We start from the raw sequence: 25656 nt of genomic DNA, 5'->3' as shown, positions 1-25656 counted from the left end.
GGCTCTGAGTTTCCAGCATTGCAACACGGAGCAATTTTAGCCCCTGCCAGAGCCTGCTGGCGCCCCGAGGGAGATTAGAGGCTGCAGCGCCAGGCTCTGCCTGCCTGGGCTCAGGTCCCCATGCCTTCTCTTCTGCTGCTGCCCCAGCACCTCCCAAGCTGTCTCCTAACAGGGGCTGTTGGCTGTTGTCAATGCTTTCCTCCTGATGGGAATCTAGTCAACATGAAATCATCATGATTATGGTTTAAATGGGACTGGAAATGATCGCAGCAGGGCTGCATTTTACATCCATGGCTAGTCCTCAGCGGGAGGAAAACTTGTCAGGGTCAAGTTTGATTGCTTGATGGGACTATGCCAGCTCTAGCTCTCAAGAATTTAGAAATTCACATCTGTGACTTGCTTTGGGTGGTAGAGATACTCAGTGTCATTGTGGTCTGGTGATGTCGTATGAGAGTTTAAAGCATTTTTTTTCCTAAAACTTTATTTACAGTGTGCAGTTGTACGTTGATTTGGTGACTGCCTAGGTACCTGTTTCTGAATCCTAGGCCAGGTTGTGAAACTAACATAGAATATATGTGTATATTGGCCCTATGTCAGCAGATATATCTGTATATATATATATATGCAAGTATGTATGTCAGCAGCTGCTTGCTGTCAGGTTTGTCACAGATCTCTAGGTGAGATTCAAAGAAAACTGTTCTAACCAAGAATCTGCTCAGACTGTTTGAAGCAGCTAAGTTAACAGGACCTCTTTGCAGCAGGTCCTAGCCTTTGCACATACAACATTAAAAAAATAGTGAGTTTAAACTCCCCTGAGTTTATTTAAAATATGGAAATTTTGTCATAATTACGGGGAGACACATCTTGGTTGGCTGTTTTGACTCAGCCAATAAACAGTAACAAAATAGTCTACAGGGAGAGGTTTAGAATAAAACTCCTGGGAAATTTTGTTTTGGAAACACTGACACATGTGGTTCCTAAAACACTGAATGCTCCCTGGAACTGGGGTGCTACTGACTGAAGACTGGCATTCTTCTCAGTTTTATCACAGTCAAAGAATAACCATTTCGGTCTGCACTTAAGGGGTCTCTGACACCATAACCACATTTCCATGTGCCTTTCTGTGGACCAGACATCCCAGAGCTCCCAAAACTGGACCTGACATCCTTCATGAAGTTTGGTCTGCACTGGCAGGGAAATTTTAAGGATAGGACTCTGGGAATCTTTTCCGTGTCCTCAAAGGCACAGCATGTTCAAGAGATTATTCTGGGTCATTTTGCCTGGCCTGATCCTGCCCTGGGCCACCCTACATGCCCAGTCATCTGGGGGCCAAGTGGTTCTGTATGGAAATCTTGCCAGCTTTGGAGATTTTACCATCTCTAATGCAATGCTGAGTTCCATCTCAGACATTTGATATCTATCAACTTCAGTGGCACTGCCCTTATTAACTCCGTGGATGGATTTGGCCAAGTACCTGGGAGTTTGGTGCACATTACATGACAATTCTGATAACATTACAGCTATATATTACCTGAAAGGGTTATTACATGTGATAGTGCCCTCAGAGTACTCTGAGAAACTACAAAATTATTACTTGAGGATTCAGGTTCCCCTGTCATCAATGTGTCTGTATTGTTTCACACATGAAATAACACATTAAGATGTTAGTGGATATGACAATCTATCCTACTTTTCTCTGGGGACTGGATAATGGCTTATGGATATATTAATCCTTTTGATTTTGGCATATATTGTAATGTGATGGATGTGTGGCATACAACAAAGTTTTTTGCTTGCTGAGATGTAGTGAATTAAAAGAGAAATAAATCCACATAAGATGTGTCCATTTTGAGAGTTCATCTGCAGCCTGGGCATGTTCTCTGTTCTCTGGGCAAAGGTAGGTTTGGGTATTAGGGTGCATGACACTACTGGGGTTTTGGTTTGTGGGGTTTTTTTAATTGCAGAGATGCTTAAACTTCTGGCAGGTAAGGGGACAGATGGGAATGCACTAATTCTGAGACTCCCATCACACAACAACATTATCTTGAAGACAGACTAACACTGTATCCATGATGGCATGCAAATTATTTGACAGATGTGTTATTCAGGAATGGTGATTCATCCCAATGCTCCTCCCATTGCCAAAAGCTAATATGCTATTTTTAACTACAAAATTGGGTTAAAGTTCTGATGTTCTTATATCATGCAGAGACCTTCCAAACCTTTTTTAATCCAATCTACTCCATGCTACTTTTGTTGTCACTTCGGTCTTTTTGTTATATGAGCCTGACATGTTGAATTTCTCTGTTCGCTGAAATACTGTGTAACAGGAAGCAAGTAAGGAACCAAGTAAAGTTCTTCATATTAACCTATCCTACATGCCTTCCAGGCTGATTTTGACAATAAGCCTGACTCCTTGTTCTTCAACGATGGGCAGCGAAGAATTGACTTCATTTTGGTGTATGAAGATGAAAGCAAAAAAATTACTCATAAGAGAAGTGATCATAAAAAGCAAAAGGTAAGTTATTATCGGTATAAATCTGAATCATTTGTTGGACGTTAAGAGCAGTTGACAGAAAGGACAGTGCCCTTACCCAGAACAGCAATTGCATTGTCCTGTCCTAGGAGTACTCTTGGGAGCTGGGAGAGTAAAGCCCATCAAGCTGAACAGGGAACAGGACTGAGCTCAAACCAGCAGAGTGCTGTGTAAATGGGCAGAGCACTGCACATCGTGTCTGTCAGTGTGTGCTGGGTGACCTCAGAGCATCGTCCTAGGAGGGAACCCTTCAGGAGATATGAGCAGAAAAATGCTCGTATCAGGTTCTCAGTTAGAATTAGACACCCTGATATTCAGACTAGGGCAATTTTCTGTACCTACAGTGATTGAATTAGACCCCTAGTGCACTTTGGTATTAAAATCAGGGTATTCAGAGGAACCCATTGAAGGAGGCAGCTAACCAGGTGCTCCAGATCACAGTTATGAACATAGTTGCCGACATTCTGCCTAATAAAGTACCAAAGTTGTTTATGGGAAATAATTGTACGTCACTTTGCCACCAGAATTTCTCCCTGTACTACTCCTTCCCTTGACACTTCAACAGCTTGACCCTCCCTAGAGACCTTGCAAAAAATTTCAGACTCAAGCCATTGACTGCTTGATGCTCCTTAGCAGCTATGAACAACAATCATAGATTATTTTTAACTATTATTTGTTAATTATTTAAGTAGTTCTATCAGTGGACTACATTCATTATGGCACCCAGGGCCACAAAAACAAACTCAACCATGCCACTGAGCTATTTTAATTGTGAACTGCCTGAGAAATGTCCATCCACAGGATTATAGCCCCCTGGCATCTGCCCTCTCCCACCCACCTGCTTGCTTCTGTGATTTAGCAACTCTTCATGTTCCAGCAGCAGCCTCTGGTAGAGACAGGCAAGGCCAAAGATATCGCTGAAAGCAGCTCATGTACAAATAATGATTTGCAGTTAGGAAGGAGAAGAGTAGGAGTAAAAAGACCTGTAGCTGAATTGGTTGATATTCATTACACAGTGTTGTCATTGGGATTAACAGGCAGTCCTGCAGCGGGTGGATGTTGCATTACACATGATCACAGGATCAGTGATAAAAATTAATTGAAAGAGGTAATTAGAAACAAAAAGCTGCCCCTTTGGAAACAATTGTTTTTATCAATTAGCATTGTACATTTATGTTTGTAATATTTGGCCATTGCCCAAATGTACTTAAAAATATGAGCATCTTTTCCAAACAGTGATGGAAATTAAATGTGAGAAATGGAGTAGTATTTTTAGTGCAGCATTAATGTTAGGACATTAGCCAGAATGAAACCATGAATAATTAGACCAGGAGACTGTGGGTAATGTGCTAGATGCTTGCAGAAGAAGTTTACCTTCAAAGATCTCAGTCCTACAAAGACCTGCAACCACACTGAATCTGTGGTGTGCTGAGGAAGAGGAAGCAGGCTACCTGCGTGCAACAGATGTAAGAATGAGACGAATGATCAGATAAGGTGAAGACTGAGTGTCTGGGGAGCAGCTCTGTGGAAGAGGCCCTCATGGTCTTTGGGGACAGCAAGCTGAACAAGAGCCAGCTGTGTGACCTGGCAGCAAAGTAGCCAACACAGGCTGTACGGACAGAAGCATGGCCAGGAGATTGAGACATGTGACTGGGGTGACGTGGATGTTTCAGAAGGAAACTGAAAACAGTGGTGATTGATAGCAGTTTTCAGAGCCGGGATCTCCATGGACAGGGAGAATCTGAAGCTGTAGAGGTACTGTGGAAGGCATAGACAAGAATTTTGATACTGGGAACACATATGGTGCGGAAAGGGAAGTAGAAAGCATAGAAAGAGACAAGGATGAAGAAGTGGCAGTTACAGAGGAATTCCAAGGACAAGAACAAAGGATACAAGTGGGATGACACTGAGCTGGAGAACTAATGAAAAAATCCAAAGCTGGCCACGAATCAGACAAAGCATTACACATAGGGTAAAATATCAGAGGGCAATGAAAGGTTGAAGAAGGAGAAGAGGGAATGAGGAGAGGATTTTCTTCAAATGAGTCTGTCACATAAGCTGAAATGAGTCACAGGGTCATAACCAAATTCCTGTGATGCAACTCAGAAGTACTTCCTCCCTCTCTCTAATGACTCACATACAGATGTCATCAGTTTAGAAACACGTTTCCTGCATCTACTGTTGGAGGAACAGTCTTTTAAAATGTGAATAGATGTAAGCTTTCTAACTTTTTAAGGTGGGATAGGTGCAGGTCACCTCCAAGCACACAAACACTTTAGTCATCTCAAAGACAGAGAGGTCCTTTGTCTCACTTGAGTTCACTTGCTATGCAAGTGGAGGAAGCTGAATGTGCTGCAAATCTTTATTCCCTAAGCAAATACTGTGCAGGAATCGGCAGCACTGGTAACATTTTTCCTCTTATACCACGTCCCATGCGGGATGCGGGACGCTGCTCGGGACCTACCTCAAACTCATACTAGGAGTAAAAGGAGAGAAACTGAGAAATAACAAAGAAATAAATGTGAATAGAATATTTGAAAAGAAGAAACAAAGCACATATACCTTACATCTGAGATGAAAAGGAATATGACATTTATGGTACAGTTTTGCATCCTTGGAATTCCAGGGACATAATTCTATTTTGGCCTGCCACAGTTCCCAGAATGGTGTGGGGACGTTGCTGTGCAAGATACTTACAGGTTTCATCAGTGCTGGCATAAAACCTACTTGATAGCTTGTCTTTACTGACACCATTGTTTATTTGGTTGGGGTTTTTTTCTGGGACAAATAACTTCTACCCTTGTGATGAAATACAACAAAAATTAGTATTGCCATTTACTATCAGCTTTAAATACTGCATACATTTCTGCCTGTCTCTGATCAATGATCAGCTGAAAATACCAAATTTTATAAGCAGTATCTTGTGTAATTCAAGGTGCTTTAAGCCTGAATAGGTTCTCTGCTCACGCTACTCTTTCTTTGACTCCCCTGACAGTTTTATAGTGCTATTATCCAGAGCTTTATTGTTCACAGAATTTGGAAACTCCAGCTTATTCAAGAATAGCAGCTCCAGAGAAGTCTGTTCTTGTAGGGTGAAATCCTCACCCCACCGAGGTCCGCAGCAGGGTCTCCAGTGGCCATGTACCACGTTACAGGTCTGTGAAATGTAGGGACCAGGAGTGTAGTCACTGGGACAAATTCTGTCTGATGTGCAGAGCACCCCACCTGATTGCATAATGTGGAATTTGGGGCAAAATTTAAATTATTAGTGGACATCTATAGATCTACATTTCTGAAGTGAAAAGTTTTGGGTGCTGCACTGGGTCGTTTTGTATGATACTGAGGGTAGAAAAGTTCCCAAATTCTTACTGAATTTAGTCAGAAGGATCTGAAAATTAGACCTCAACCTAGGTATCCAATTTACTGGATTCAGAGAAATGGGGCACAGATCCATCTATTCTTCTGCAGCAAGAGAGGAATCGGGTCCTGGGACCATCGTTATATTTGATTTGAATGGCTTTCTGTCCTTTTTCAAATGAATTGCATGAGTGTAACTGAGAAAATGACCCAGCATTCACTTATATTAATAAGCAGTTTTCTTGGGAAAACGTCTCAGAGGACAGAAGGAAATAACTTAACTAAAAACATGGGGGTGATTTGGATAGAAGGAACAAAAATATGGGAATCTGGAGCTCTTGAAGATGTGCAGTGGTGCTGTGCTTCCCTCATTTTCATGTGTTTCTGAAATATGGTTTAAAGGAGGCAAAGTCAAATTAATGAAATGACATCCTCATGAAGTTTCTAACATAATTTACAGATCCAAAAGTTAGCAGGTAAGGTTTATATATCCAACTCAATTTGAACTCCAAAGCTTTGTAAGTTGGTATACAATTAATTTTGCAAGCACTAGCAAAAATCAAACTGTCAGGAGCAGATTCCAGAAACTGTACCTTGCAAGCAATTGAAATTCCTGCCCAAAGCATGCTTTTTAAACATACAATTTATGTACCCTATTTGTCAGCATAGGTTACCATCAGAATAGAAATTAAATATCATCAGTCTTTCCAGGAATGCTCAAAAATGCCAGTTTTATCTGTTGGGGTTCTCAAGGATCTCATTGTTGAAAGTTAAAGGGGTCAGTGCCAGAAAGGTGAATTCAAAATAAATCGATGCAGAATGTCATTCTAGTCCATCTGCTTCCCCCCAACAGAAATAAACAGAAAGACTGTCAGTAATTTAAGTAGGAATGTGGGCAAAACCTTCATTTCCATCCATGAAGTAATCTGTGCTTCGCAGATATAGACAGATTTTTCATTTTTTTCAAATTAAGTGAAAACTATAATTCACAGAGAATATTACATACATCTTTTTTTTAAGTACGGTCTCACAGAGAACTTCAGCAGGGCTAGAGAATTTTGTCTTCATAAGCAAACAATGAACAGTTCCTGCCTCTAGACTTGTTTACTTTAGATAACAAAAAAAAAAGCTTGGATAACTTTTCAAAAACTAATTGTACTTCTCCCGTTGTTTAGCATGTGTCATACCTGCGGTGAGAGAACAATACTTGGATTTACAGAAAGAAGGGTACCTCGGTGCCATTTTATGCAGTGATTTGAGGCAGTAGAAGATGGCAGGCTCTACATGCCTATGGCGTGCTCAGCTGACCTGCCAAGGAGGTCTGTAACAGGGATGAAAGAGACCTTTGACAGTGGGGGGAGGGTGACCACACCTGCCCTGGTCTCTGCTGGATGGATTGGTTTTGAAGCAGGAGCTCACTGAAATCTCTGTTCCTGAGGCAACCCCAAACCCAAATTTTACTTCATTGCCTAATGGATGGAAGGATGACAGAAGGATGGGAAGACGAATGGAAGGAGGGAGTTACTCTGAAGTTACTGCATACATTCATAGGACCAGAAACGGGTGTTTCCAAACAGGGTGACTAGACGCCACTGTTGAGAGCAGGGCTAGATTGCAGTATTGCCAGTTCCGTGTGGTCATGAATCAGGTTTCAGAAAATCACAAGGCTGGCTTAAAATCAGAGGGTATCTCAGAAAATATGTATTTGGAGTTCTTTGGGTTTACTTTTTTTGTGTCAGCCTTTATAGCTATTCTGCTTCACATTTTTATAAGTATCTTCAAACATAAGGAAAAGAAGCTTACAGAAGCAGAGCTCCTCAATCAATTAATTTCCTGATGCTGACAGCTGAGACTTTCAGGAAGGCTTCCAAATACCATCAGAGAAACTGAGAGTTGGCAGCTAATATTGATAGTGTAATCCTCTCCACTCCCTTTAGCTGATTTCCATGGGGGAGGCTTTGGGCCCCATGTTCTCTCTCTTATTGACTGTGATTTATCTGTTGCTGTCAGGTAAGGCAGAGGTGGCTATTCAAGCACTCCTTCCTTCCTTGTTAGGATTTTTCCCCTGAAGCCACATGGATATTGCTGTGGGGAACTTTTCTTTTTGCACAAAAGAAACTATGAAATGATATGAGTTGTCATTCTTCTGTCACTGTAATCAAAGCAAGTGCTTCCTACCATTTACAAAACACTGAGAAAAAAACTGCTAGTGGTCCGCTACCAATTTCCAGACCAACAATCTTGCTAGTCTCCTCAGCTTGGCAAAATCACCCGACACTGAAAGCATTATGGTGAAAAAGCAGCTCCCAAGAGGTAACCCTTCCACATGCCTGTAATACTTGGCATTTACTTATACTGTGCTTTCACTTTCTTAAGATTGTATATAGTTATGCATCCCACAGTGTCTTAGTCTATTGGCTAGCCATTCAGTCATCAAAATCTATGTCAGGTTTAAATCAGCAGCATTACCATGACTGCATTATTATTAAAACTTAGCCTTGCAGGTAGCTGAGCAAGATGCCAGATACTAAAATAAACTTCGGATAGTGTCCACCTTCCAGGCTTATAAGCTATCATATCTTTATACTGTATTCCCCAATCAATGCAAAACCACTATAGACTCCTCTGGGTAGAAGTCTAGCTCCTCCATAGATATCATATCCATAATTCAGTCATTTATATAAAATAGCAAAGCCCCTAATTAGCAAAGCCTCCCGGGGGCTTTGTTTCTCACTACTTGCATTAATGCATTGTCAACATTACTCTAAGATTTTGAGGGTAAAATTAATTTGGGGAACTCCTTGCCATAATAAATTATTAAAGCAATCTGAAAAAAAAAAAATAGACTTCCACAAATGAGAATTGCCCTACATCCATCTTTGTGCTATTTAGGAACAAATGAAAGGTATTTAGCCCTCTGCCTTTTCTATTTGCTGAAACAAACCAAAACTCAGGTTGAAATATTTTCATGATTCCGTATTCACCTTACAAAGAATCACATGAATATGTAAGAAGCAAAGAGGTAGGATGAAATGGAAGAGGAGTTAATAGTGGAGTAACAAACAACTCCTGTGTTGTGTACTACATACATTAATGATCTGGTAAGGGGATTGAATTATGATATAACAAAAATTGCTGAGGAAATCATTATGTAGTTTACTCAGAAGCCAAGACGACTGTGAACCTTTAGCTTTGAAGGAGAATGGAGAGCACTATTACCTTTGAAATGCTGAAAAACGCAAGGAAATATATTACTGCAAAGAAAAAACTCATTCACATTTGAGATTCTAAGTTAGCACTGTTAATACAAGGAAGAAACTTAGATGTTGTAGGAAACAAGTGTTCTCTTCAGGTTCAGCTACCATCAAAATTCTAGATAATGGAAAGTATTAGATTATATATATACAATATATTATAAATGTGCATAGTACATATATATATATATACACATGTTATATACACAATTAAAAAATATAAAGAGCGTTATACTGTCACCAATAAGCAAGTGGATTAATGGGACATGGAGAGATACCTCCAGGAAGAGTGCTATCAAAGTTCAGGATTGTGGTTTTATCCTGAGAAGAGAGGAATAAGGAGAAGTGTGGTAAGTATTGATGAAAGAAGAAAACAGATTGAAAGATCTGGCTGTTCCTGTCCCTAACCTGAGAAGAAGGTGATATTCACTGGAATAAAAGGCAGAAAACCCGAAACAGATAAAATAAATACCTTTTAACAAATTATGAAATCAGTCCATCATGGCCATTGCCACACACAGGTGCTGCAGCTGAGAACTAACAAAGTGTAAATGGGGTAGGCTGTTTATAGTATTATTCAGTTTTATAATTATTAATTCCAAGACTTGCTAGAGTTTGGGGAAAATATTTTTTTCTGCTTTGGGGACTTACAACAGTCTTTAAATATTAAAGAACTGGATGAAATTTATGTAGAGATACAACTGACCTGTTCCTGTGGAAATGCTGAAGATTTTTGCCCTTTTTGCTGAAGCATCTGGTTTTTGCCCCCTAGAGTAAGTAGGTCTTGGGTCTAGTCCTGAAGACCACTTTCCATGTACCTATCAAAGTTCCTAAGATTTTATCTAAAGGGTCATTCATTGACTCTGGTCCTCCACAGTAGCAACAGGCCTGGATCTTAAACATAGATCTTAAGGCAGTTAGTCTGGCTATAGAGAACCAAGCCACAGAAACCATTAGGCCATTCTTCTTTTAAGTTCCTGTAGTGGTAGGTGCAGAATCCTTAGAACACAGGGCATATAAACAACAAAAAAAATTGGTCAGTGACTTGAAAGCAATCTGGGAGTAAGAAAGTAGTATCACCAAGACACTCCGAGAACCTCGGTGTATGCCTAGCCTAGCCTGGTTCAGGAATAAAGCCATCAGTCCCCAGTGCGTTAATGTCATGTCTTTCTGAGAAACTGCTCACAGAAGCCTCCCCCCCATCCCCAGCTGCCTACAGCTGCCCCCCCTTACTCATGCTGATATTTTGACATGCACTCTGTAGGCTAGGCAGAGCTGGCTACCGTTGACTTACATAAAAAAACAGCTCACTGGGGAACTATCCAGTTGATGCAGATAGCTTTTAAATTTTATTATTTCACATGAAGTTTCAAAATTTCTTATAGATCCCTTATGGAGTTGTATATTTTGTTTATATAGTTGTATATTTTGTATTTTGAGAGGAGAGGGGCTGTTTGTCTCTGGGTGTTTGGCAGTGGGGGAGGTCATGTGTGTGGAGAAGCAAATTCAAGAAATTCAAGATTGCAAAGACATTCCAGATTTTTTGTAACTCACCACCTGCCAAGTGCTGGTAACTGTGAAGTGAAATTAAAATGAACCATGAATTTCATCTTTGCTGTGGAAAACTTGTCGTGTCCTTCTGGGGACATTGAAAGCTCCTAGAATAGCACCACTGACTCTACGAGTGCTACAGCTCTCAGCTTCTTCCTTTGGGGATGCTCAGCTATGGACTGAAATGTAGAGGGCTGTTTGAACAACTGTGTGAACTCATATGGTTATTGTGAAAGAAGAATAAAGTTACAGGTTACTGGAAGGGAAGTGGAATGGAAAGCCCTTGGCATGCAGACTTTTTAAAGAGCAGATTAATGGGGGGAGGGAGGCTACTGTCAGTAGTTCAATTAGTGTCTAAATGTGAAGAAGATTACAAGTTTCAGCGTGGTTGCTCTCAAAATTCAAAATTTGGGGCACATTTTTACTTCTGTAATGCACTAAAAACTGAGAGAATGAATTCTCCACAATTGCATTTGAGGGTAATATTGCATATAAGACCAAAAAACCTGATCAGGATTAGTAGGTAAGACTGTACCTATCATCACAGTAGCTGTCAAGTGGGCTATAGAGATAACAACCCAATGATTCTTCATTTTGGGAGGCAATTCCATTCTTTTATGCATACGCATTTTTGAATTTTGGAGCAGATGTCTTACAGTGTTCAAAACTTTTTAACAGAGGAAGAGACAAGTATATGAATCAAACCTGATAAACAATGGCTTGCAACTTGAAGCAACAAGATCGGTGAGTGCTTTTTTCTGTGTGAATGGCCGTGTCTGAGAGCAAAGCTGGCCCTATGAGAACAAGGAAGCTGGATATATGAACTTACTATAACATTTCTCTCAGGAGAAAAAGGCCCACCTTTTTTCTGTCAGAAGTGTCTCTGTGATCTGATGTGAACTCTTTTAAGCTTTGTGTACATTCCTTCCTCTGCAAAATGAAAGATGGGAAGCTAAGAGATTACAGAGGTCAATTAAAATTACTCACTATACTCTGAGGAGAGGTTCTCCACCTACTCTGGCTGTGTAGGATGTATGGGAAGCCAGTGGCTGTCCAGGGCAGAATGCCTCTGCCAGAAGAGCAGCACAGGGCTCCTGCGTGTCACCCTGCTGCTCACAAGGCCTGTCATGGTGCAAGTGGTTATATCTATCAGGTTTTGTATATTTTTAGGCTCCAATGTCTCCTGCAGGCAGTTCAAGAGCACTGTGATAATGCATAGCAGCTGCCGGAGGTGCTGTCTTTTGCATGGAGGGTTAGAGCCCCTCAGAGCCCCTTTCCTTCCTGCCCTACAGGGCTGCAGCACTCTGTCTGGGTCTCCCCATCCAGGATAATCACTTCCAGTCTAAATTTGTTGTTGTTTGGTAGTCTACAGTGAGCTCCAGAAAAGGTTGGTTTGCCCCTACCTCCCAAATTGGGCTCAGAATCCATGACATCACAGTATCTATTTGATTTCTGCTGTGAGGGCTCCCGCTGTATGTCCAAGGATGCAGTCTGCCTTTTCACATTCATAAGAAAGTAACCACTTGCTGGAAGTCTGACATGGCCCTCTTGCTATACTTACATGTTCCAGTTTTCAGTAGTTCTGCCATGATCATGACTGAAAAGCTTTTGAAACTGGAACTCTCCCCAGGCTAGACCAGATATCTGACCAATGTTCCTGAGCCAATGAGCTGCATAATGTAATTTTATGTGTCTGAGGCTCACTAATGCAGGGCATCAATAGAAGGTCTACAGTCGATGTGTAGACAGGAGACAAGAGTGGCTGTCAGGGTTCCCACTGCATACTGGTGCTGGTTTAGACGTGCAACTGGGAGCAAGTGTGCCCCGTGCTGTCTTTCTCAGCAGTCTCAGCTGATTTCCCTTTCTCTCTCCCTATTCTCCCTATGAAGCTGGGAATTCATGTTTCCCAGGAGCACCCATGGGTGTCTAGCCTGCTTCCATCTAGTCACGTCACCCTGAGATTGTACTTGAGCTGCTGGGGCGTCACTGACAGCTCCAAAGCCACAGCTGCCATGCCAGGCTACGTGTACAAACACTTCTAATGAACCCGTATGGGGGAAGCGTTGCTAAACTTGAATTGCTTTCTAAAATACTTTGCAGAGATGTAAACATTAAGCATTAAGAGAACATTTAGCTGTCTTTTTTTATATGCCTTTATATGCTGAGTGTTTCCACCTCATGTCAGTGCTTTTACAGAAGCTAATAATATTTTACTAAGATGGACAACGAACACGACTTTTAGTAGGTCATTTATGAGCTGTAAAGAGAAAGAAAATTCTGGATAGTTTAAGAAGTATTATGAAAAGTTCTTTGCTTTCATTTTCTTACACACATATTTTTAATATTCTTCCATTTCAGGTTTTGGATGAAAAACTTATTTTTGTGAAAGTGCATGCACCTTGGGAAGTGCTGTGCACATACGCCGAGGTTATGCACATCAAATTGCCTCTGCAACCCAATGACCTGAAAACCCGAGACTCAGCTTTCAACTGGTTTAGCAAACTCTTCAGAGTGAATGAAAATATCATCAAACCTGAGCAAGAGTTTTTCACTGCCCCGTTTCAAAAGGAACATTTGTCCAACTTTTATATACAAGACAAACTCACATTTTTCAATCCTGCAACTAGAAGCCGAATTGTAAGTCTATGGAGTTTTTCTAGCATTTAATCTTAAAAAGAAAAGATTCCTTTAATCAAATCAGTGCAATTTCCTTCATGAAAGCATCCTGAAAAATTAGAAGTATTTGGGATGCAATAATCCTGTGTCATTTATGAAACAGCCTGGACAATCCAGAAGGAAAACATTCCCTACATTTGTCCCATTTCTGTTCCATCTGAATTTAAAGGAGGGATTTGAATGGTTCCTATACCCTGTGCAATTAGTTTTGTCTGCACTGCTTACCCTTTCCTAACTCATTTATCTGCTAAGGCAGGTATAGCTGTGTATGATTACTTTCAGGTTGCAAGAGACACAAAAATATTTTATAAATTTCAGGTTCATTTTATCCTGTCCCGTGTGGAATATGCAACCAAAAGCAATGTGAAGAAGTTTGGCATTAACAAATTACTGGACACTGGAATCTACAAAGCAGCATTTCCCCTGCATGACGTAAGTCCAGTGTTTGTAACTAAAATATGTTACTAAATAGAGGTCTCAACCACATCTGTGGGGTTTATAGCAAAAGATACAAGCACTATTGATTGCCTTTACTCCTTGACTGGTTATTATATCCACACAGTAGAATAGGACATATTTTGGCTACAGAGATTTTCTTCCAAAGTACTGTTGGTTAAAAATGTAGCTCCATAACTGAAAAACAATATATTTCGTTTAGGAGGTATTAAATTTATATTCTCTGGGAGATGTAGTTCAGTAAAGTGCCTGGCCTGAGTGATAGTTCCCATGATGCACTGTATCATCAGTTCTAAATCAATTTTAATATTGTCCCTTTTTTTAGTATTCAATTTTAAAGTATTAAAATTCCTATCAAATACCATCATTGTTAATAAAGATGTAGACTACAAATCTCATCTTAGGATGCATGGCAGTCTCACACAGTGAGAAACATTCCCACAGTTCCCAAACTTTGTGACATACATGCAGGGAAACTTGGGTTTCTGCAGGAAGGCTCTGTCCAGCCAGTCTGACACCTCACAGGTGATGTCAGAGTCATGCAGTCAATGTCAGTGATGTCAGGGCCAAGCTTAACTGGGTTGAATTTTTCACCTTGCAATAATAAGAAATCTAGGTTTTGTAGCTACACTTCCAAAACTTTTAAAATTATATAATTCAAATAATAAAGTTATACTGAAAATTGCTTTGCATACAAAGGCTAGCAATAGCAGAGAAAAAGAAAATTAAGGAGAAAATATCAGATTTCATAGTATTTTACTAAGGAAAAATTCCATGTGAGGCTGCAAATGGGATACAGTAAACAAAGACTGAGGGCTGATTTTCTGCATTATATCTATTATATACCCATCCCCCCACACCTCCTCTATATCAGAGCCACCATTCTGTGTCCGAGGTGTGTTCTGTTTAGAAGACACTAAGAACCTGGGAGGTCAGGAATGGTAACTGCTTCAGCTGTGTGGACTCTGCTTAAAATATTCAGGAGGTCTCCAAGGATTTCAAGGAAATCTTTAAGGCAGAATCAAGATAAATCATGTTTCTTGTAAGTAACCCAAAGCTTTACAGGATAGAATTAATATCATCGTGACTATCCATTTTTAAGTTTTCCTTTTAAAGATTTAAAACCTGCCTTGCAGGCTATTTCTATCATGGCATGGGGAATTTGGACTCAGTATGCCTAGTAATTAATGACTGTCTTTTTATACAATTAAAATTATACATCACAGCTACTCTGAAAATCAAAAGTAGCCTATAGATTTCTACAAATGTCACTTGTCTTGTGCATCACAGATAGATGTGGATGGATAGATAGAATGGAAAATTCCCTCAAATAAGCTTTATTGAAATAGGTTTCCAAACAACCTAGTAAAAAACACAAGGTTTATCTCCATGTGAACTCTCTTTTAAATTTAAAACAGAGACTAGAAGCCCTGAATTTATCCCTCAGACTTTCCAGCCCTCATTCCAGTACAATATTATTTTGAAGCAAAGCATGTTAGCATGTTAGAGCTACTTAAAATCAATTTTAATTTAGTCCTGTGCTCTAATTAGAATGAATCCTTTTCTATTTTCTGTGCCTAAGTGCCAAGACACTGACATGTGCTTAGATTTAAGTTCATAATGAGCCTCAGTTATTTTCAGCTCACAAGTGTAAAGCATTTGCTTTAGTATTCAGTGCCTATCTGACAGCCTTCTATCCTGAATCCTGGTGCACTCCCAGAGCTGCCTTCTTGCTCCTTTTCCTGGCTTGCAGTGAGACTGGGCAAAAAGGCTGTTCCAGGCTCTGGCTTCATGGCGTAGTGTCTGCGGAGATAAGAGCTGATCTGTGCTGGTTAGATTAATCGTATCTTCTTCTCATGCTCTTTCTGTTTTGCAGTCTAGTTTTAGGCACATGTCGACTGATCCCAACTGCCCAAGTGAACGATATCTTCTCTACAGAGAATGGGCTCATCCTAAAAACATTTTCAAACTGCAACCCCTGGATTTCATCAGGTTGGTGTGACTGGGGCTGGACTAATGCAGAGGGAACTAGGAATTTGCATAACAGGTCTGGTTTTGGGGATGTCAAAGAACCACAGCTCAGTTCTGAGGGCAGATACATACACCTGTATCAGCTCATACATGGGAGCATACTTTGAGCTTGGTTTCATAAGCCAATTCATGAAAAGGCAACCACTTAAAATTTTTCTTTGTGAGGTATGATCTTTCTCTCTTTTCCCTTTTTTTTCTCCCCTTTCTATCCTCTTATAAAAGTATCAAAGGTAGTGATAGAAATACCCAACTGCAATACTCCTGCAATCCCAAAGTTCAAAACAGAGGAATATGACAATAAGAGCTGGCACAAAATGTGTGAAATTAAGAGCCATTTGAAACAGAAATGTGAATTTACTTGCATTTCAGAAAAAAAAAAAACTTTCCCCTCCACAGGAAGTACTATGGAGAGAAAATTGGAATCTACTTTGCTTGGCTGGGCTTTTACACTAATATGCTGATCGTGGCTGCGGTTGTAGGAGCTGGCTGTTTTTTGTATGGATGCCTGACAAAGAACAACTGCACATGGAGGTACCTGATCAGGCCTATTTTAATATAACGTGCAATTTTGATCAGTCCCCTAGAGAGGGGGAATGTACAGGGTTTGAAAGGCACTGCATAGTAAAAGAGGCAAAATGAAAGGGCCTGAGAACAACGGTTGTGGATTTGAAGGTAAAGGCATAAAATATGAGATAAGAAAAGTAATGGATGTCCATGGACTGTTACAGTAATAGTCATCTGATAGTTTGTTATTTTATCATTTTATTTATATTTTGCACTAAGTTCACCACACCTACTATAGAAACACAAAGAGTGACAATCAGAAGTCAATACAAATTGCTCTAACACATAATTTTCACTGTGGTAATCCTTAAAGGAGATATCCAAAGACCTTGCTAAAACCCCCAAAATTTCTTTCCTCTATTTTGAGAGAAAAGAGGAAGAGCAACAGCACAGGGAGCTTCAGCTGCCCAGGGAGGACAGTCATAGCCATGACAGAGATTCTCTCATCAGAACATGACAAAATCCAACCATGGCACAACAACCCAGGAAAAAGTGCCTGGGTCATTGTGCCAAATCATCTACAGGCCATTACACAGTATACCCCCTTCTGGAAGGGTGTTTATATCTATAAAACATTCTGAAGGGCTGTTCCAGAGCTCCGCTCCTGTGGTCAATTTATACCCATTTAGCTTTATGCCAGTATTATAATTTAGTGAAATAGCTGATCTCCCTCCCTGGTGTTATACCCCACTGATGTATTCAGAGAAAGCAATTACATTGTCTTTCAACCTCCACCATACTAGGTTAGTATGTACTAGTTAGATGGCAACTCTTCTGCAATCTCTTAGGAGACAGTTCTGCCATTCCTTGAATCACCCTAGCAGCCCCCCTCTGCATGTTTCCCAATCTGATCCTCTTTAGATCACAGGGACTAGGTAGACATTTTGGTTCTGCAGCTATTCCTTGCTCTGGTAGGCAGTGGTCCTCTTCCTTCTCCCCTTGGACTTGCTATGATAGCACGTGTGAGCATGCAAGTGTGAGTTTCCTATTGAAGGGTATGAGATCTTTGACGATCTTTTTAATATGAGCAGTTTTGAGAATTACCACCACGTACAGGGGATGGAAATTATTTTCCTCCTATGTCATCCATTTTTGAGATGAGGACTAAGAATGGAAATGGGGATGTGTTGCCGGGGTAGTGGGGGGAATTCTTGAGAGCAGATCACTGGTAAATTATTTCTCAGTTCCCTGAGATTATTGCATTGTCCCCATATGCAAAAAAGGACTAAAGAATTTAGTGCTGGTGAGTGACTGACTAGTTTTGTTTTTAGCCAAGAAGTATGTGATCCCAACATAGGAGGTAATATCATAATGTGCCCTCAGTGTGATAAAGTATGTACCTACTGGAACCTCACCATCACTTGTGAATCGTCCAAGGTAACTACATTTACAGTTTATAGACACACTATTGATCTTTAGTTGCATTCTCTCTAGTACTACATATAAAATGATGTTCCTCCACTAATGTCCTGCAGAATTGCTAGAAATGTGCAAATAGTTGTTCCTTTTGATACAGCAACTGAACTTTGAAAAGTAAAAACAACATTAATTGCTCCAATTTGATCTAAGATGAAAAAAAATGGGTTGTTTTATTTTAGATAGCTGCCAAATATTTGATACAGGACTAAAGTGGGTTTTTAATTAAACACTTTGGTTTCATTTGGGACTACTTCTTTCTTTTGGGGGGAAAAAAAAGATTAAATTACTAAAGTCTTGATTCAGTAGCTCCAAATCAATTTTGCTAAGGAAATGTTTAAAGCATGTCTTGACATTTCCAAGTTCTGCCCCCTCCCTCTCAAAAGAAGTTATCTGGATCCATGCCTTGAATTTGACCCACATTGTCAAGGAGGAGACGGGCACAAGGAGCGGCTGACATTGGCCATGACAGAGGCTGTGACACAGCCATGTCCTCTTAGCCATGACACAGCCAGACAATAGCTGTGAGTTCCTGTCTAGAGGAACCTCGCTTTCTTTCTCCATTACCTTTTCCCACTAGGCTAATGTTAACCTTTTGTCATTCCTTTCCATAGATTCAGTCACTCCCAAAATTGCAGTTTTTCAGCTATTCATCAAAAATATTTTGCTCAGCTTTAATGTGTTGCTTCCGTGCACTTAAAGGGTAAAAGATACAAGAATACAGGGAAAAGGCTATGATGGAAAGAAAAGTCAAATAGTGACCACAGAAGTATCTTATCAGAATGTATTTTTACAAACTGTCTTGATTTGCTGTCATCCTGCTCATGAGAACCAGATGTGTCCATTGCCTTTTTGTGGTTGTATTAAAAATACATAACTCTATACTGAGTTCCCAGACCAGAAGCACTGTTTTTCCTCTTCCTATGCAACAGATGGAAGGAAGTTTGGTAGCATACCATTTTACTACCCTCTTGCTGCATATTTGGCTTATATTTTTAATTCTGGGCTTTGCATTTATTTTTCTTAATTTAATGGAGGGTGGTGTACATTGACAGAATTTGAGTAAATTCTATCAATAAAGATTGTTTATTAAACTACATAAAAGCTAAAAATCAACATGTTCAGTAAGCAGCTTCTGTTCTGGGTCAGTGTAGAAGAAAAACTATGGTCAATTATATTTTAAGCCTTTTTTTTCTTTTCCATTTTTCCAGAAACTCTGTATATTTGATAGCTTTGGAACACTGGTGTTTGCAGTATTTATGGGAATATGGGGTAAGTCAATTTCAACAACTGCGGTTTGTCATCTAATTTTGGCCAAGCCTCCAGCATCAGCCAAGAAAACATGGATAAATTTGCAGTGACTTCATTTTCTAGCACTCAGAAATTCACCAGTAGGTAGTTCCATAGAAGATACATATATTCACAGGAGCTTTTTTTTAGCATCATAAAAAAATGAAAAATTGTAGAACTTAAAAAGTTGGTCTTCAGTGTCTGTTTTGTTTTGACTTGGAGAAAAGTCCCAGAGAAGTTATTAGAACTGCTTCATGTTCATCCAACAGGAGCCAGCCACATGCTTAAGTATATCTGACAGAGGACCTCTTTTTTTTCCAGAGTTTTGGAGCTGCCTGTGCCTATTAACAGCTGCGTGACTGTGCAAGGCAATTGAAAAATAGTCATTTATTGTATTTCCCAGGAATTTTTTCCTCCTGTCTTTATTTAGGAAACTGATTGTAAAAAGTATAGTAGTTACAAGCACTAGATTTATCTTTTAGCAGAGAAAATGTATCTGAAACCAGGATGTTTCCCATGGGTGAAACCACTTGGTGCTGTATTTAAGGGATTAGGCAAGGTTTATTTTCCCAGAAACAGTTTTGGTTTTTCATATTAACCACTTTGTTAACTGTTCTTTATTGCACTGTCTTATCCAGAAATTACCAAAGTAAGTTATATGTTAGGTCTATATACAGGGTACTGTAGAGAAAATAACTCATGTAACATTTTGAATTCGTGTGTAGGCTAACAAGAATACATAATTTGCTTTCTTTGTAAAACATCTTGTATTTTTATTATCCTATGATGACCTAAAGTGCTTCAAAATAGCTACTGCTTTAAGAAATATAAGATGAAACATATCATTTCGAAAATAATATTTATTTCAAAATATACACTAAAATCAAAATACCATCAGGAAATTCTCTAAATAAAAGAAAATTAGAAATCTGATACTATTGTAATCTTCTCCTGACATCTGAATAGTTAATTTACTTGCAGTTTTCTTTCTAATTAAAATTGTGTTTCCTGTTTTGAAGAATGGTTCCAAGACTAATAATTACAAAAGTTAAGCTGCATAGTTATAGTGATGTCTGCAGGGTCTATTAGTAGTTTTATCAGAAGTCCACTATATAAAGAGGTGAATTGTATTACAGAAATTCCGTCAAAATTGTACTGGATCCAAATGACTCATGGTCCTAGTACAATTCCAGCTGTAATTTTCATCTTGCTCTAATACTTTTGTAGACGTCCTGGTTCAAAACAATTAAAAGAATATTAGATTTTTAGATATATTACTGCATCATTATCATCAATACACTTTTTAATACCTGTGTATTTTTTTTAGTATATTCCCTTCAAAGATCTCAAAGCACGATAAAACAACAGGGAATTTGGCCTCAGGAATTAACCCTCTATACAGTAGAGCTCTAGAGCAGTGCTTCTACCACTTCTCCTGTGATAGCAAGACTAGATTGGCAAAGCTCCTGAAGAAGCAGATTCCGCTTCATTTGCTGCCATCACTGGATCCCGTCCCTGAACAAGATCAGTTAAACAAACAAATATTCTCCAACTGAGGCATTTCTTTTCAGTTCTTGGTGACACAGAATACCTGGGCCATACTGATTGGCAGCGTTGAGGGACGTGTGACAGGGGACACCGCAAGGTGGAATTAGCACTTGGATCTCCTGATTCTGAAACTTCATTTGTTTCCACGGTTAAAAAATAATGCTGGTTCAAAATAAAAGGAAAATGTCAAATCCAGAAGCAGCTCCTTCCCTGTTCTGAAAGACACAACTTGGCTGCTGGTTTATTTTAGCTAGTAGAAATTTTCTTTGTATTGGGGCTGAGAGAGCTGTCCTCATGTTATGTGCCCTTCTTTTGCTATTAGCACAGAGGCAATCACAGCAGGAGGCCCTGCACTTCTGGACTCCCCATCCGCAACTGGATTTGCAGCTGGAGTAGCCTGTGTAGCCTGTAGCTTCCTGTGATTTGGGTTGGGCAGCAGTTCGAGGTTCATGGAAGACTAATCTCCTTGCTCTTCAAGAGAAGGCAGATGTGATCATCTGGCCGACTTGCCTTTGTGCTTCTAAGTGTGAAGTAGAGGAGAAGTCCTGGTGAAAGAGGCCCCTGGATAATCAGGGGAGGAGGGTTTCCTGGGATTTTGCCTGTGTGCAGATGCCAAGGTCATCTCACAGCCCAGCCTATGAAGTTTTCTGGGTTTTAAATGCTTTGGTTTGAGGTTTATTGACCACACCTGATTTTGGAAATAACCTTTAATATTCGGACTTATAACTGCATGCCACTGATGTTTCATCATTCAGAATGAGGGGCCAAACTAATAAAAACCCCCACATTTTGAGAGTTAATTACTCCCAGACAATGGAAGTAATGAGGAGTGCAGTGATGGGATACTAACTCCTCCTGGAGGTCGTACTGCAGAGCCACACCACTCATTTAATCTGAGGATGCACTGTCTTCAGTAATAAAGCATCTGGGTGTACTGGGCAGCATGGTACTGACACCCATCATCCTGAGCTCCTCCCAGCTTTCTCAGCTGGATCCACCATTGCCTCTTCTGACAGATCTACCTGCATAATGTCTCAGGACAAGGTAATGAATTTGGCTGGATTCATGTCTAGCCAGTAACACTTAGGCATCTCTGTACCTGCTACCCCACTGCTTCCAGTTGTAAGAACCCAGTCTAGGGAAACTGCTGGCCCAGCCCAGAGTTTCCAAGATCCATACCATGCAAAAAGAGCTGCAGCCCCTTCAGATTTGTGCTAGCAGAGGAGGAAAGACAGATGTGTTCAAGCAGCTTTACCTGAACCATCATTGCTTCTTGTAGTCTGCAAACTGTTAATTTATCCACACAAAAATTGCAGACTGAATAAACATGAATGAGGTTTTCCCTGTGGCAATTCTTGGCATACTGACTTTTTCTTTTCTAGAAGTCCTGCACTCTCTAGCATTTTGTCTTTACCTATCCAACCAGCTTGCTTTCTTACACATCCTATGATAAACTTTTTCAAAAGCAGTCTATAATATGAAATCCAAAGTGCTCATATTCTAGCCTTAGGCAGAAAGCAAATAAATATATATACATTCTTTAACATGTGCTTACACCACCATTTACCTCAGGTTTCTCTTATTAAAGTACCTATGTATCCAAAGCAATAATTGCATAAAGGAGTAGATCCAGTTATTTTCACCATTACATTAGCCAATAAGGTTTTTATTCCATGTCTGTGGAAATCTATATGGAACACTGAGCCACGTGTTATAGCCCAGGGGGTCAAGCAGTGTCCAATACTCACATGGTATTGCTCATTTTGTCTATCTTCTGGATAGTTACTTTGTTTTTGGAGTTTTGGAAGCGACGGCAAGCTGAACTGGAGTATGAATGGGACACAGTTGAGTACTTAGAGCAAGAAGAACAAGTTCGTCCAGAATATGAAGCTCAGTGCACTCATGTAGTAATGAATGAAATTACACAGGTAAGGAATATTTTGATAACTGGTGATGGCTACTGCAATAGACATGTTGTGAGAGGACAATATGAAAATGGTGAATCTAGTCTGGAGTTATATAAATCAGCAGTGCTTCAAGGAGAATTGATAAACCAGCCTGGAAATAGTGAACTTAGAAAGTACAGATGCGTGGGAGGGAATTTATATCTAACCGTAGGCACCTTGAAGTAGTTGTCTGTTTGAGGAGCTTGCACTGCTAAGGTTCCTGTGTCATAAATAAACAGAAGTAGGCATTGTCCCCAGCTTAGGAGACTAAGTCTACTCTATTAAATCCCCCAAGAAATGATTCAGTGTTGCTGCCAGAGGCCAAGATCACAGAGCATTTGCTATCTCTGCCTAAGAATGCATCAGGAAAAAAGGGTGAAATAGAGGGAAAGATGTTACATTATATATCATGCCAAGACTGTTTTTTTAACCAAAGATGTTTCTGTTTGAAACATGTATAAATAGGTATTGTTGCTAAATGCATGTGGATGCAATTACGATTAATAACAGCAAGCTCACAGGGACAAGGATTATCCTCATTTCGATGAAATAGAATTAATATTTATGAAGATCTTAGTTTAGATCTCTATTTATTATACATTTTGAGTAGCTTTAGCTTCTGTAGCTCACTCCAGCTCAGCTTCACTTTATTATTCTCTGTCAATATATTACTATGGCGTTTATCTGATCATTTGCATTGCTTTCACATTCTGTCCACATTATGCTAATGTTTATTAGAGGGCACTTGAAAAGTTTCAAAATTAACTGCCATAGTTTAAACTATCTAGATAGATCTTCTTTTCATATCTTGTACTACAAAAAAACTGGTTCTGTTTAAAAGCTTATAAACCTGTGCTACCTGTAATGTATGATGTCATAGCTAGAAAGTTCCTTTCAGACAGTTCAAAGAGTGAGGAATGTGCTAAAACATAATGATTTTGATTCTCAGAGATCCTATAAAGACTCAGTGAATTTTTCACACCACTATATTGAGGTAGGTATTTTCCTTGGGAAAGCCATCCCATTGTTTCTATGGGATAAATTGAGAAAGACAGAGATCAGGGACCAAAATTTTAGTGCTTACTAATTTTGGCCAATGAGGTTGGAAAGGTAGTGACCTTGGATGCCATGATCAGCCAAGAAGGATGAGTCCATTCAAAAGGACTATGCACCCTGTTGTAGCTGAACTCAGTAAGAGCTGAGGACACCCAGCCTCTATGGAAGTCATTTTTATCTTAGAATTGGCAGGAAAAAGAAGACACCTGCAGTCAGGCAAGACTTTTGAAATTATGAATAAATGTGACTTCCAGGATAACAAAGCAGGAAAGGAAACAAAACGAGGGACTTTTTCCTTTTTTGTGCCCTCAATATCATAAAGGGTTTAATTGGAGCACACCAAAAAATATGAAGAAAATATTTAGTGCATCCTTGATCTTTTTTAAAATCTTTTACAGCAAGAAGAACATGTGCCATACACTGCCTGTGGGAAGTGCATACGGATGACTTTCTGTACAAGTGCAGTCTTCTTCTGGGTAAAGTTCTCCTCTTATTCTTTCACCTCATGAATTCACTTCTCTAGTAAGTGTCTAAAAAAAAATCCTCCTGAACCGAACAGAAGCTAACAATGGAACAGGTTCAGTTGGATTTCCACCTGATGCATAAACCAAGCCCATCAGGTATGGACCCACATGAAGAAGGTAGCTGTAGTCACAGAATACTCATTAGCACACAGTCAATAGAAAATATGTATCAAAATATCCTGCAGCTGTAGCTCACGAGTTATGCTTGCAAATGTGGTCCGTTTTTTTTTTAACTCATTATTTTAAGATAAATGTCTTTGCTTTGGGTGGGGGGGAGAGGGGGAAATAGGGGAAAGGTTTTGGTTTATATGCTCTCCTCACTGCCAGTTTCTATACTACTTGTTCCAGCTGTTTGCTTCAACATCATGTTTCACAGTCCTGGGTCTCTTTCAGGTTTTTCATTTCACTTAACAGAGCAAAGCTGGGTGCTCTCTAATCTTCCAGAGCTGCTGCTTTAATTACAACTAAAACTTGAAAGCAGTCCAGTCATCCATGAAACAATATATAACATGGTGAGCATGCCCAAAGAGGTCGCCTTGAAAAGCTCAGTGGTTCAGCATGCTGCATGTCCTCCTCGCCTGTAGCACAAACAGCAACTGAAAAAGACCTCATTCTAGCTGATTCGAGACAGACAAGAGATAAGAGTGGTGGCTGGCAGCCCAGGAGAGCCTCAACGTTAACACGTCTGAAACACAAAGGAAAGAATACTGGGTTACTGTTGGATTTCAATAGGCAGGACTTCAGGTTGAAGGGAAAAGATTTGGTCTGGGTTTGTCATTTGTGTTACTGCACTCTTACTACGTGCAGGGTAGGGGGAGGTAGGTGGTTCCATGGCAATTTGAAGAGATAGCGAAAAAAAGATTCACAGCTCTATGGACCTCAATCTGAATAATAGCTAGAGAACTAGCAAGAAATAAAAGCAGGAGGAGAAACAGAAAGAGAGGAGATAGCAAGCAAGATGGGGTACATGGATCATTATTACAACTCTTGCAGATTACATGACTTGGTTTAAAATTTGTCTATTCCTTTGAGGGGTCTGTAGTCTATAATATTATAATGTGAAAGAGAAGGTACAGCCCCCTCCATAATCATTGCAGGCTTGCTAGTACATTTGCCATCCTGACAATTGCCCAATGTCAAAAGAGGGAGATTTCTTCCATCACATGCCTCAAGGCGTAAGATTTGATTATGCATCTCATTATATTCTCTCGCATCTGTACAAACTTTGTTATTAGTCATAAATCAGACCATCTCTTTTCTTTCCTGAAGATTGACTATGCTGCATGAAAAAAACATTTCTTTTATGGATTCTAAATTTATTGCCTTCTATCTTATTTGAGCATCCTCTTGCACTCATCTTATGTGATGGAATGACAGGCACACAATAGGTTTCCTTTTGCCTATTGTAGAAAGTATTTCAAACTCACTTTTTCCCAAAGCCAGTGGTTCAA

At 39.8% G+C, this 25656-nt stretch overlaps 1 protein-coding gene across 5 annotated transcripts in view; it reads left to right on the top strand.

Annotated features, from left to right (window-relative positions):
* Positions 1-25656, top strand: part of ANO6 (anoctamin 6) — a 79675-nt gene that overhangs the window by 35970 nt on the left and 18049 nt on the right. For all 5 annotated transcript variants that reach the window (XR_012623600.1, XR_012623599.1, XM_074827402.1 and 2 more), the window contains exons 3-12: positions 2390-2518; positions 11377-11442; positions 13057-13335; positions 13693-13806; positions 15707-15822; positions 16258-16392; positions 17697-17802; positions 19053-19113; positions 22462-22607; positions 24080-24157. Coding sequence is in view for 3 of the 5 variants with exons in the window: in XM_074827402.1 (XP_074683503.1) it covers positions 2390-2518; positions 11377-11442; positions 13057-13335; positions 13693-13806; positions 15707-15822; positions 16258-16392; positions 17697-17802; positions 19053-19113; positions 22462-22607; positions 24080-24157 (1230 nt within the window). In the remaining 2 variants the exon portion in view is untranslated. The remainder of the gene's footprint in view (positions 1-2389; positions 2519-11376; positions 11443-13056; positions 13336-13692; positions 13807-15706; positions 15823-16257; positions 16393-17696; positions 17803-19052; positions 19114-22461; positions 22608-24079; positions 24158-25656) is intronic.

The sequence above is a fragment of the Strix aluco genome, chromosome 5, assembly GCF_031877795.1.
Source record: "Strix aluco isolate bStrAlu1 chromosome 5, bStrAlu1.hap1, whole genome shotgun sequence".
NCBI lineage: Eukaryota > Metazoa > Chordata > Aves > Strigiformes > Strigidae > Strix > Strix aluco.
The sequence above is the reverse complement of the archived record's forward strand: the minus strand, read 5'-3'. Positions and strand labels throughout refer to the sequence as shown.